This window comes from Zymoseptoria tritici, chromosome 3, assembly GCF_000219625.1.
Source record: "Zymoseptoria tritici IPO323 chromosome 3, whole genome shotgun sequence".
Classification (NCBI taxonomy): Eukaryota; Fungi; Ascomycota; class Dothideomycetes; order Mycosphaerellales; family Mycosphaerellaceae; genus Zymoseptoria; species Zymoseptoria tritici.
The window spans coordinates 1,205,040-1,217,308 of NC_018216.1; the positions used below are offsets into that span (position 1 = coordinate 1,205,040).

General features: G+C 54.3%; 5 protein-coding genes across 5 annotated transcripts; 1 reads left to right on the forward strand and 4 right to left on the reverse strand.

The window, feature by feature from the left end:
* Positions 1-147: 147 nt before the first annotated feature.
* Positions 148-822, reverse strand: MYCGRDRAFT_103653 (uncharacterized protein; the record flags this gene model as incomplete). Its single annotated transcript, XM_003854463.1, has 2 exons — positions 148-720; positions 773-822. The coding sequence occupies 2 exons, from the start codon at positions 820-822 to the stop codon at positions 180-182; spliced, it is 591 nt and encodes a 196-aa protein (XP_003854511.1).
* A 169-nt stretch (positions 823-991) lies between these two features.
* MYCGRDRAFT_108529 (uncharacterized protein) lies at positions 992-1,659 on the forward strand (the record flags this gene model as incomplete). Its single annotated transcript, XM_003853705.1, has 3 exons — positions 992-1,176; positions 1,225-1,450; positions 1,526-1,659. The coding sequence occupies 3 exons, from the start codon at positions 992-994 to the stop codon at positions 1,637-1,639; spliced, it is 525 nt and encodes a 174-aa protein (XP_003853753.1).
* A 1,044-nt stretch (positions 1,660-2,703) lies between these two features.
* On the reverse strand, positions 2,704-3,245 carry MYCGRDRAFT_103655 (uncharacterized protein; the record flags this gene model as incomplete). Its single annotated transcript, XM_003854462.1, has 1 exon — positions 2,704-3,245. The coding sequence occupies one exon, from the start codon at positions 3,222-3,224 to the stop codon at positions 2,862-2,864; it is 363 nt and encodes a 120-aa protein (XP_003854510.1).
* A 708-nt stretch (positions 3,246-3,953) lies between these two features.
* On the reverse strand, positions 3,954-5,033 carry MYCGRDRAFT_108530 (uncharacterized protein; the record flags this gene model as incomplete). Its single annotated transcript, XM_003854461.1, has 1 exon — positions 3,954-5,033. One exon carries the CDS (start codon positions 4,953-4,955, stop codon positions 3,954-3,956), a length of 1,002 nt encoding a protein of 333 aa, XP_003854509.1.
* Positions 5,034-7,633: 2,600 nt separating this feature from the next.
* On the reverse strand, positions 7,634-11,872 carry MYCGRDRAFT_91559 (uncharacterized protein; the record flags this gene model as incomplete). Its single annotated transcript, XM_003854460.1, has 1 exon — positions 7,634-11,872. One exon carries the CDS (start codon positions 11,870-11,872, stop codon positions 7,634-7,636), a length of 4,239 nt encoding a protein of 1,412 aa, XP_003854508.1.
* Positions 11,873-12,269: the final 397 nt, after the last annotated feature.

Here is a 12,269-nt window from a genome sequence, read left to right on the forward strand (position 1 = left end):
TTTCAATGGTGAAGCCTGCCGGACTGTAGGAGGCCCTGATTTGTGGTATATCATGATATAGTACAGTGTGCCGCCACAACATATGCCTGCGTAGCTGTGCACACCCCGAGAACGCCCAAACGCCGTCTGTTTCCTGATTCGCAGAACCCGTCCATGTCCTGCGATGCATCAAGCCCAGTCTAGAAACCCGGTGGGTTCAACCTCTGACTGACCCTCGTCCACTTCGGCAACTTGTGAATACCCTTCCTATACCCTCGAACCTTCTTGTCAAAAATGCTGTACTTGTCCTTGGGCAGCATCTCTTGTTCTGTCGGCATCTCCGCCCTCCATCTTGATATCAACCTCAACGTGCCCTGCTCCTTCGCCTCGTTCGCGAGTAACTTTCCGGTAGGCAGGTATTCTCCTTGTTTGGGGCCCTTTCCATGTCGTCTCTGGCCCAGAAGAATCGCTGTGGGATCATGGGCGGCGAGCAGCCGTTGTCCTTCAGCTGTTGTTTCGAGATCGGACGTCGTTGCGGTGCCGTGGGTGGCTTTGAGGGCTGAGGAGAGTTGTTGTTCCGAGGCTCCGGCTTGCTCTGAGGATGTTTGTTGGTGGGAGAGATCGAGTGCGGTTTTGCTGCGTTTCAACGCGGTGTCCAGGACGGCGACTACATTGTCGACGCGGCGCATGCGGCGGCGATGGCGGAGTTTTTGGGGAGCGGAGAGGCGCCAGGGAATTTTCCTAGGAGAGGTGAGCGAGAGGATGCAATGAAAGGGGATGAATATGTCTTTACCATAGCAGACCTCCTGATAAAGGCGCGCTGGCTTTGAATGCACCGAACATGATGTGCTGTGATCGTGAATTGGTGATGCCGTTCAATGCCTCGAGAGAGAGTTGGGAAGTCCGCGGGAGAGAGATCGGACCTGACTCCGGTGACTCTCGCTTCAGTTTGAGGAAGGGAATCTCGCGTTGACTTCCATGGACGATTGAACATCGACGAACCACAGGGAACATGTCGTACTACTTTGCCATCATCGGCACTCGCGACAATCCATTGTTCGAACTGGACTTTGGCACGTCCAAGATTGGCGGCGATGGACTTGCACGATTCCGAGAAGAGGCCAAGCATATGAACCAATTCATCGTACACGCCGCTCTGGACATGGTGGAAGAGGTCCAGTGGAGCACAAAGGAGCTGTAAGTTATCGTTACGTCGGACGAAGAGCTCAATTAACACTTTCCAAGATACCTTAAAAAGGTTGACAGCTTCCAGAATAATCACATTCATGCGTTCTTGACCGGCGGCAACGTGAAGTTCATGCTCCTGATGAACCCAGATCCTGCCTCGACACCTTATTCAAGCTACCCGACCGCGCCATCTCAGCGAGCAGGAGCTCGTCAAAGTACATTGATCGCCAACAACCCAAACAGCCAGCAGACTGAAGAAGCTGTACGACAGTTCATGGCAGAGGTACGATCGGCAGATACTGACCAGCACAGAGCCGCGTGCATGTCGACTACAAAGCTGATCCTAACGCGCCTCTAGGTCTACGAAAACTGGGTCAAGTGCATTATGAACCCTTTCTACACAGTCAACCAGCCTGTCACGAGTCCTGTCTTCCGGAGCCGCGTGAGCATGGCCGCCAAGAAGTACCTCTGAGTGTAGACTGCTTCTCAAGGAAACGCAGCATATCTATGGACCATCCTCAGTCTTCCAGCCTCTGGCATCACGCAAGCCGTGCAATGGATGCATTCAAGCGAGAACATGAAACAAATGGGCCGTCATGCGTCGCAGGCCCTACAATATGCTAGCACGCGAGGGGATTTCAGCGAGCTGGTCAAGCATGCACATCACATTCGCCAAACAGCGCCAGCTCTTAGCTACCATGGATGGACTTGAAAGGTGCTAATATCGGCTTGGAATCACTTCCATGGTGCAACGACGCGAATCACTCGCATTAGCGCTACTCCGACCAGGGAGCTCGGCCTATCAATCCACATCACTGGTAGCTTCGCAATGACCACGCGTCGATCGAATGGCTGATATCACACACGCTGGCGAAAATGCAGGAGCCTTCTTCCCATATACGCCAGCCTCGCGTGGTACGCAGCCACGGCGACGCTGGCCGACCAGCGCCAAGGAAAAACACCACACACTATAGCGCCAGCACCACATGCAACTGCGAACGCCGGAGGGCCGCGGTGCAGTAGCCCAAGTGGACGCTGCACCATTAGTGCCCGGCATCGAGGGATGAGGTCTAGAAGGACGTATCAATCACATCGTGAGGAAAGCGGGGCAAATACCAAAAGCGTGGGGAAGCTGGTCGCACAACGCTGCTATGCAAGCAAGCAAGCTCGCGCACTCCTCCACTTCCCGTCGATAACTCTCCAGCCATACAGATTCCTGCATCCTGTGCCGCGATGTTCTGGAATCTCGATAGCCCTCGCATCGAGACGAACCTCGAACTTGCGTCCTTGGCCTGTTTGTTCAGCACTATCGCATCTCTCACGTACCGACGATCCGCACCTCACCCACACTTTCGCTTTGCGCACGTTTCGTTGACCGCCAGTATGACGACTCTGCAACCACATCTGGCTGTTTCGTACGGACGAGGTCGAACCCTGCTGCACCGCTTCTCAAAGCCAGCGCAAAGAAACTCCGGTTTATTCCTCAATGACATCGCTGGTTATTTTCGATACGGACCCCATCCTTCGTGGCCAGGCTTTACAATTCGCTCCATCTCGATCGTCTCGGTGCTACGCCTGCCTCACGCCCAAAGAGCTCCATTCGTTCGCTTCTGTGCATACCGCAGCTTGCATTGTCCTTCCTGCTTGTGCGACACACCGAGAACAGCTCTTCGATGAAGTGTTCTGTCGACTTTCTAGCTCGAGCCACACCCAAACGAACGTCGCTTACGTGCATGTCTCCCATCGGTTAAGAAGAAGCTACCGAAGACACGACGAGGCGATGCTGTCGTGAGAGTCGAATTGCATTTCACTCCCAGCTCCGCTTCCAAAACGACAGAGTCATCGTAGACAAGACGACCACATGGAAAGATATGACGCGTTTCCGACCAAGCTCTCTCCCACTCCGACTGGTCCACGAAGTGTCCAAGTACCGTTCTCACCGACTCAACAACCACGTCTCGGGGTATGCGTTTCACAGCGGCTGAAGATTGGGGGATCAGCGGCGCGTCATTGTCGGTATGCATACACTCATGGTTGATCCACGTTGTTCGCCTCATTCACCGGTCTGGCCCGGTCTACCGCCGAAGGGCGGAAGATTTGTATCTGAAGGGTCAGCGCTTATACAAGGTGTCGTTCTGTCGAGGGAAATGTCAGGCAGGTGACGCGATCGAGATGGAAGCTGTCGTCGCCAATTGTTCTTATTGAATTCATGCATCGCTACATTGGTATTATCAATCATCCTTTCTTCCGTGTTGTCTTCCATCAATCATCTCGCATTGCTGCGCGGGTATCTTTCTGCGGTCCTGTAAGCTCCGTCTCAAGTGCAATAATCATCAAAGCCAAGCCAAAAACGCCGTACATGCAAAACGCAGTCCTATCCAAACATATCTCGATAGCGCCGGTGAGGTCAATGAAATCCCGCATCCCCATGCTCAAGCGCTCGCACGCCCATGCTCCTGCCGGGTCGCGTAGGCGCCTTGCATAGCTTCATGCTTATGCGGTGCGCATGCATCTTCATGCATCATTCATGTAAGCGAGCGTCAGCCGCATCGAAGAGGTGTAGATCATCTGTGAAGCCCTTGGTCGTGGAGAAGAGCTACTCAATCGTGTCGTGTATGGCCTTTCCGACGCTTGTCTTCAGATGAGGTGATACAAAGTGGCGAAGAGAATCCGGGGTCCGTTCCACAACCCAGCCGTTCATCCATCGTTCCTTTGAGTGCGAGTGTAACACTCCACGACTTGCACATCCAGAGCCATCGTTCGATCAGACTATTTCTCAGTCCAATTCACCATCTCCTTCCGCGACCTTCATCATCGTCGTCAACGTGCAGCTCTTCGTGCGCAAGCTGCTCTTCAGCCCTTCTCTCAGCCTCGACATCCTCGCCCACCGTGTACATGTTCCAGCTCGGCCTCCGCCACACGTGCAGCTTGCCAGACAGTGTGCGATTGAACTTCAGCCCGGGACGTTCCGAAAATCTTGCCTGACGACGACGTTCGCGAGCGCGTTCGATGAGGACGGAGACAGGTAGGTCGGCTTCGTCCTCGTCTTCGGAGTCGTAGAAGTCGTCCTCGTCGGTTGCATCGTAGTCGTCCTCGTGATCAGAGTCGGCGGCGTCAATGTTCAGGTTTTGCATCGAGCGAACGGGGTTGCTGGAGAGGTAGGAAGGTCGGCCGGCCGTCTGCGGAGGTTTGCTGCCAAAGACGGTGCTCATGCCGAATCTATCGTCTCGTGGGTCAGGTGAGTTGTCCGGTGTGAGTTGGGGCATGTCTGAGAGGAGCGGCGTCCATGTGCGGAGCTTTGGGTCGGAGTTGGATCGATTGCGTTGTACGGCACGTTGCAGAGCGCGTTCTTGAGACTTGAGGAGCGAGTTCCACCGGTCTGGGACGTCTTCTTGATGGGCTTCGGCGGCGCGACGGTCGGAGTCGAAGAGGGCAAAGTCGGTGATTCCAGCATCCCATTCCACTTCTTCGTCGTCTTCGTTGTCGCTCGAGTCGGCCCAATCTTCGTATTCGTACATGGCGACTGGCGATAGGAAGTGGTCTTCGGGATGTTTGTTGAGATCGTCCTCAAATGGGTCAGGCTTGTATTTTGTATTTATTGCGAGCTGGCGGTGTCGAGGAATGGCGAGCATGTTGTTTGGTAGTGATTGTCTCGACAAATGCAAATTAATATCGTCGGTGGCCTTGTGACCAGAAGTGGATGCCTGAGATGTCTGAGGCCAAGTCTGACTTCGTCCGGGTCCGAGTGGTTGGTTGTGCATCGCAGGACGCAAAGCGGGCGACGACATGGTTATATCAAGCAGTGTGGAGGCGATGTGGTTGTGGAGAAAGACCCCGGAACGCGAGAGCTTGTCCGAGACGAGAAAGCGTGGGATGTATCCAACCAGCGGGTGGACGCGGCCTCGCCCGTTGGACGCGGTGTGATGCAGTCTGAATTGATCTGCAGCAGTGCCGTAGTTCAGGCGCAAGAGTCTCCGTGTTGTATCGAGGAAATCGCTGTTTTGATTCTTTAATGCGGTGAACGGTGAGCGGTCGACGATGAAACTCTGTCTCGATCGACCAACGATTCAACGTGGCCGTGCCGGCTCGACGGCCGGTATGAAATCGAGACCGCAAGGCGAGGCTGAGAGGTTGGACAGTATCGCTGGAGACAGAGGCGGAGTTGCATGTGCAAATGTGGGGTTGCTGGTGATGTGCAGCCAGGGTGCTGCGATACGCAAAGGATCGATGAAACTCGCGCTGCAGCGATGCCGACCACCTTGCTTTTGGCGACGTGGGACCGCAGGACTGTCAATGTTCAGGTCGAGTCGCACGAGATGGAGCAGGCAGGCGGACTATGTATGAGTCCACCGAGGCGTCTGCCTAAGCACACACGGCAAACCGATTACTCCACCACCTCGAATGGGGCGGAGTTAAGGGTGCGTCAGACAATGGGTCAGTATGCTCGAATTTAGCTGTGGAGTCAGCCCCGAACAAGGCGACTGCAGGTGATGAGTCGATGACTGGACGGGGCTAGTTTCAGTGGCCTCCGTGACTTGGATAGTACGCACCCATCAACGCCTTGGGAATGGAGGCATTTCAGGTTTGCCCAGATAGTGGTTGACGATAAGCAGACCTGGAGGTGGCGGTGGTTGGGCCCAAGTCAGCTCGGCCCAAGGCTGTAATGATCCATACCTAGAGGAGCCATACAGTCTCAAAGTAGACAATCCTGCGTCAGCATAATGCCTACCTCCCCAATGAATGACTCGAAGCAGAAGAACAACCAAGCCGCCGCATCGAGCAATTCGCCATTCCACGCAGTACCTGCAGGGAAGACCCAAATGCATGCAGCAGTTCGCGCGGTCTCGACGACGACGCGAAGCTCCATTTCATCATCACGGTCGCCGCCTTGCACGATCGCAGAGTCGGCGTTCCAATTCGCGAATCGTGAAAGGACGTGAATCCCCGCGACAGGCGCCAGTAGCTTGTGAGGTGCAGTAGCGCAAGTGGAAGATCACTGTGTACGGCTCATCATCATTGTTCCCGCCACATCCTCGGGCGGTGTGTCTCGGCTCTGTGGGTGTACTGCTGATAACGAATCGGCACGTGAAGGTGGTGATGAACAATGACCTTGATCGATGGTGTTGGTGAGAGGGTGTGGTCGTGAGAGAAAGAAGAGGTCATCTGCGCTTGTGGACAGAGGGAACGTGGAGCGGAGCAAGGTTCGATCGCCGGTCGGGCGAGGCCGACCCGGGGAATTCAAGGGCTCCGTGTAAAGTCTAATCAACCTTGAATCAATGTTCCGTGGGCCGCGAGATCCAAGCCAGGATGTCCCAAGGACAACTTCAATCCATCTCAACCTGGTCCGCAGGTATATGCACTCCCAGGGCTACTTACATTCTCAACCGCATCAATGGCAAATCCGCTCGTTCAAGCTCAAGAGGGCAGGGCAGGCATCGAATCCCTCCCTCCGGACATCAGCCATACTCATCCCGAACCAGAACGCCCCCAGCTGACATCGAGCCGACTGCATGACCATCACACTCTTTCGAGATATCGTGGCGTCTGTCTATCAACCTGCACAACGTCTCACACCCCCAGACGCCAGATATGCAGTCATCACTCTATTTTCACAATGCACTCGACCCGCAAATGGACCGCATATGGATCGTGGTCGCCTGGGTGGCCTCCTCGTAGACGCACCCACCAGAGAAGATCTTCAAGTCTCTAAAATACCTCGTCCAGCTCTTGCTATTCAATGTGCTCGTTGACTGTCCGAAATACCTCGCCCACAGCTCGCGACCCGCCATTCTCTCATACCCTCCAACATTCCAAATGCCTCAAATTGCATCGGGCGAGTGACAAAAACTCTCCGAGACACCCAAGTCTCAAACTCTCACACCCTCACACAAGGCTGCAGGGGCCCACTGAGACATACATGCATATGTCTACTTCAGCTCTCACAAATCCCTCTTTTCCTCTCAGCTGCCTATCACCACTTCCTTTGTCCGAAGCTTGATCTCGGAAGAATCGAACCGGGCACACGGGTCTTGGATTGACTTTGTTTGACAGTTCCTCTTCTTCGAGTGGGGAGTGTGACTAAAGTCATGCGTGCGTCTTTGTATGGTGGGAACCTGATGTGGCGAAGGGAGAGGTCGAGACGGATGTGCAGCAGCATGCTGTGCATTGTTGATCTGTACATGCCGGTAGACGAATGTCTCTTGTCCTTCGCTGAGTAGATGAAGTTCGAGCTTAGTGGAGCTCATATACGAGATGTGAGAGCGAAAGACATCAGATGATTTTTGTTTTGCACCGCCATTATTGTACGTCCCTGCTCTCAGCTAATCTATTGACACTCGCTCGCAAAAACACCCGTATCGAAGCCTCGTGGCCCAGCGCGATTGCTCGCCGCTCGATTTCATGCTCTCCAAATCTCACCTCAGCATCAATGCCAGATCGAGGTTCCTAGATGCAAGAAAACAAACGATCAGTCAACACATACCACCCTATCAACGCATCCTTCCCTCAATCCCTCCATCACCACGTCCTTCCCCTTGCCCTTCTCAGCCTCCAGCTCAACCATCTTCTTCAACGAGCTCATTGACAGATCATCAGGCTCAACCACATAGCTCGGCATCTCCTCCGGCTTCAAATGCTCCGGGCGAATTGTGCGGCAAGTCAGGGCGAACCGCAAACACTGATCGGCCACGACGGTGTGCTCGAGGTACTGCTGAATCTCGTACCCTTCCATGAGCACAATATCGCCATGGTTCAGCGTGATGTTAACCATATCCTTGGCGAAGTTCGGGCGCTTGGGGTAACGGAGTCCGAGTTCCTTAACAATTTCAGCGCGACGCCGCTTGTAAGCTGCTTTGTCGGTTGTGCGCAGGGGCTGGAGTTCTTCCCAGGCGGCGAGTCGGCGATCGAAGAGTTCTTCTGAACTCACTTTGACGCCATCGATCGTAGTGCCAGCTCCGCCAGGCACAGGGCGGTCCTCAGTGAAGAGGCCTTGCTTGGAACAGCCGAGGTGGTGCTTCTGCTTCATGCGGAGGTTCATTCTCGCCTTACCACCGAGTGAGAGAGTGGCAATGCGAGGGCCAAGGCCGGATTCACCATCGTCGTGGTAGTCGATCTTCTGACCTTCCATATAGGCGAATATGAGGAGCTCGTTCATATCTTCGTGGTCGGTAGGGTCGAGAAGGGTTTGCGAGGCCCAGTTGAGGTTGGCGCGAGCAGCGCGGACGGGCCAGGGCGAGTCTGTGAATGGAAGGCAGGCGCCACCCGCGATGAACTTGTACGGCATACCATAGTTCATGGAAAATGCCGTCATGTAGTCACCGATTTCCAGCTTGTCGGCCTTCTTGGCTGGTTTCTCCTCGTCCTGGTCGTCGTCGTCCAATATCGCATCCTGCGGCTCTTCTGTGTCCTCTGGACACTCGTCAGGGAGTTCAATATCATTTGCTTCTACGATGGCCACCGTTGCATTCTCGCGCGTAAGATCTGGTGCTCCAATCGACCCTGAGAGTAGTTGTTCCAAAGAGCTTCGCTCTGTTGCGAGACTGGCAACCATGTCTGAAATGATCGGCACAATGTTCTGAGAGCCATTCGCACTGTTCTTCCGCACCTCGAAGTCTTTCAGCTCTTGTAGAAGTTCTTCTGCCGTCGGCAAGGGCCGCATAGGCGACATTGAGTCTTCTTTCAGCGACTGTTTGCTTTCCGATGGTGATGCAGATCTCGTCTCGCCTGCAGGCTGGAGTGTTGGTTTGTAGGTGGTGGCTTGGTTCTTGACACGACTCTTCGGCTGCTTCTTCACTGTAGCATCTGTGCCACCGCTCATCTTCTCGACGCCGAATCGCCGACGCTGCAGATGCAGATCCATTTCCGGATCTTGGGTCCGCTGCATGGCGGCAAACATTTCATCTGAACCTCCAGGCAAGCTGTTGATCTTCTTGTTAGACACAGCGTGGATGAATGCGCCCTTGATGCCAGGAATGGTGTACCTGTACACCTTGAACCCGTGTAGGTAAGTGACAGACACATCAGCTCCGCCACTGTACTTGTTACGAGCGAGAGCTGGCCCATCGCCAACGTTCTCCCACGGTTGATGCAGCATTAGTGGAGTGACGGGGATGTGGTTCGGAAAATTGGTGTAGGTGCAGGCTGGATTGTCGCATTGCCAGCCCTTGAAGAGACGGCGATGACTGCACCGGCCACATTCAGGGCAACAAACACCGCGTGTATTGATAGCAGTCAGATTGTCGCCGATGACATGACCAACATCAAGCGCGGGCGGCTTGACGCTGTAGGGCGCTTCTTCGACCTGCCATGGGCTTCGATGGAGAAGAAAGGCTGGGTTGTAGGGCAGATTGCCGTATGGAGCTTGTTCACCAGTCGGAAGCTGCCAGAAGAGCGCGCAACCTGCGGTGAGACACATCCAGCCCGTGAGATATATCATCGGATACTCGCGGTTGCAGTGCGTGCAGGTGCCTTTGACCAGATCGATAGTACCGGCTAGACGCTCCTCCTCCGTGAGCAGGGCTTGTTCAGGCGCATGCCAGACCTTCTGGGTTGAATCAAGGCGCTCAAAGCGGTACTTGATCGTGGTAAAGACACTGTTGCCTTTGCCCATCGTCTTCTCAGCCCACACCGCAATTGGCTTGAACCACCCAAGGACATTGTATCGGTGAGGCATCTGGCAGATCGCGCCGTCGCTCTTGTTTCCACAGATGATGATCAGTGGATTCTCGTGCTTGATGTCGTTTAGCACAGCCTGAACCTGGGACTCATTCACACTATGATCTGACTTCGCGACCAATCGGCCAGTGGATTTATCTGTCACCATCCCTCCACCTGCACCCCCAATGATGACGTCCGTGTCCATGTACTCTCGACAGCGGCTTCCACCATCGTACAGGAAAGAATAGACGTGGTGATCGTTCTGGTGGCACCCGCTCTGCGGCATCTTGAAGTATGGCACAGTCTCGCAGAGAGCTTGTCGGCTGTCCGCCCACACTTCCGGCGTGCCTTGAGGGAGAGGCTTCGAGGGCACTGGCTCGCGGTAGGTGAGCTTTTGGGAGAGAAGAAGTGCTTGAGGGTCGATGGAGGATTCGGAGATGTCCTGAGTGGACGGCAGCGTGCCAGGAGGTGTAAGCAGTCCTCCTGGAGCATTCGGGAGAGCAGTCTGGGCTGCGGGTGTAAGCATCAAAGCGGCACTCTGTCTCGAAGAAGCCTTCTCCGTAGGAGTTTTCATCGGAGTGGCTGGCTTCTTGGTACGAATTCTTTTTGGAGTGGCTTTCTTCTTGATTGCAGAGGCCGTCGGTGCGGATTTCGGCTTCGACACAGTCTCGTTTTTGACTGCGGACTGCTTCCCTAGGAGCTTCCTCTTCGTAGCGGCGATGCTCGCCTTCTTGCCCACCACTTCTTCATTCTCCGATGCATTTGATCCATCTTGCTCGACTTCCTCGTCCGCTTCGGCTGTGTATTCGTCTTCGAGTCCATCACTTGAGTTAGCTTTGATCCAGCTGGGAATGCTCAGCTTGACTACGAGCTTGTCCACAACTGAGCCTTCGTTTGGTATCGAGCCTCGTGCAGATCTCTTTGTCGGTGGCAGAGAATCTTCTGCACCTATGTCATTGACAGTGGTTTTACGCTTTCGGGTCTTGCCAGTTCGAGGGACAGGTGCATCGGTTGAACTTTCAACTGTGGTGTCAGGCGCTTCCAGCGCAGTAGTCATCTCGCCGAGAGTGCCGTATCGATTTGCTTTCTTCGACGCTCGACCGGATCGAGTCTTGACTATGTGCGAAGATTCTGATTTCTTCGACTGCGCTACGCTGGCTTGACCTAAAGCTTGGGTATCGTCTACTGGCTTTTTTGTCGCCAAATCCATGTCTTCATTGTGAGCTGAAGTAGACATCGTGGTTTGTGTCAAGTTTAATGAAGCCTGATACGTCTCTTCGAGGTCAGATGGGGGATCGGACAGCTGACTCGAAGCAGAAGAAACAGCTGACGCCGGACTGTCATCTGCATCCATCCGCATGTTCGACTCGACCATGTCCACCACTGGCAGCTGCATCTGCTGTGGGTGATCGGTAGCCGAGAATTCTGGTTTCGAGACTTTCGCATCCGGAATCTCTTCTTCGCTGGGTGCCTCGGAGGCCATACGTGCAGTCAATTGCCTTCCTTGGGAGACGATGATGTTTGACTCTGGCGAAGATGGAGAAGCCTCATCGACCGGCAAGGTCGAGGCTTGAGGAGCGGACCGCCAGTCTTTGGCATTGTTTGCGCCGGCCGTTGTCTTCGCCGACGAGGGTATCCGCTTGCACGGACGTTTCGGAGCAGCCACTGGTGTTTTTGGAAGTGATATTGACTTCGTGATACTTGCCGGTGAGGTTGGATTTGGGTGTAAAAAGCTCTGCTTCTTCGCCGAAATGTTATTGCCAGACGATACAGTGGTCGCAGTGACCTGCTTAATCGCTGATCGCCTTCTAGACAGCGAGGTCTCGTCTTCCTCTCTCTCGTGCCCTGCTGAGCTGCGCTCCAGGCTCTCTGCGCCATTGCCTGCACTCTCAGCGTCCTCCGTCTGCCCTGACTTTTTGAATGCGGCATCAAAAGCTGCAGCTTCAGCGTACATTGGCTTCGCTTTGATGGTCCCCAGGTGACGTCCAGATTGGCGACGCTCTTGGAACTGGCTCAGGTCCACATCGGTCGGGGAGTTGGAAGGCGCCATTGCAATCGAGAAAGGCTTGGTCGGTGTTGTTGTTGGTGGAAGCGTGATAGATGAAGCTTGCAAATCTTTTGAAGCCTGCAGGCTTCTGATCAATCAAGTCTGTTCAAAGCGGCTGAAGTGATGAAAATCTGGCAGTGCGAGCACGTGCAAACCTTCAAGCTTAACGACGGGAAGCTCGTAGTGGATGTCTCTCGCTCCTCTCAGCAAATAAGAATGTTCTGCAATCGCCTTGTCTCAATGCAGCCGTTTGGACATCGATGTCAGTCGCACGTGGAACGTTATTCGAAAGAAGGTGAAGGTGGTGAAGCTTCAGTCGCCGACCAGCTGCGGAAATTCTTGAAAGGCAGTCGCGGTGCCCGGATCGCGATGATGCATATTATATAACCCGATTGTGATG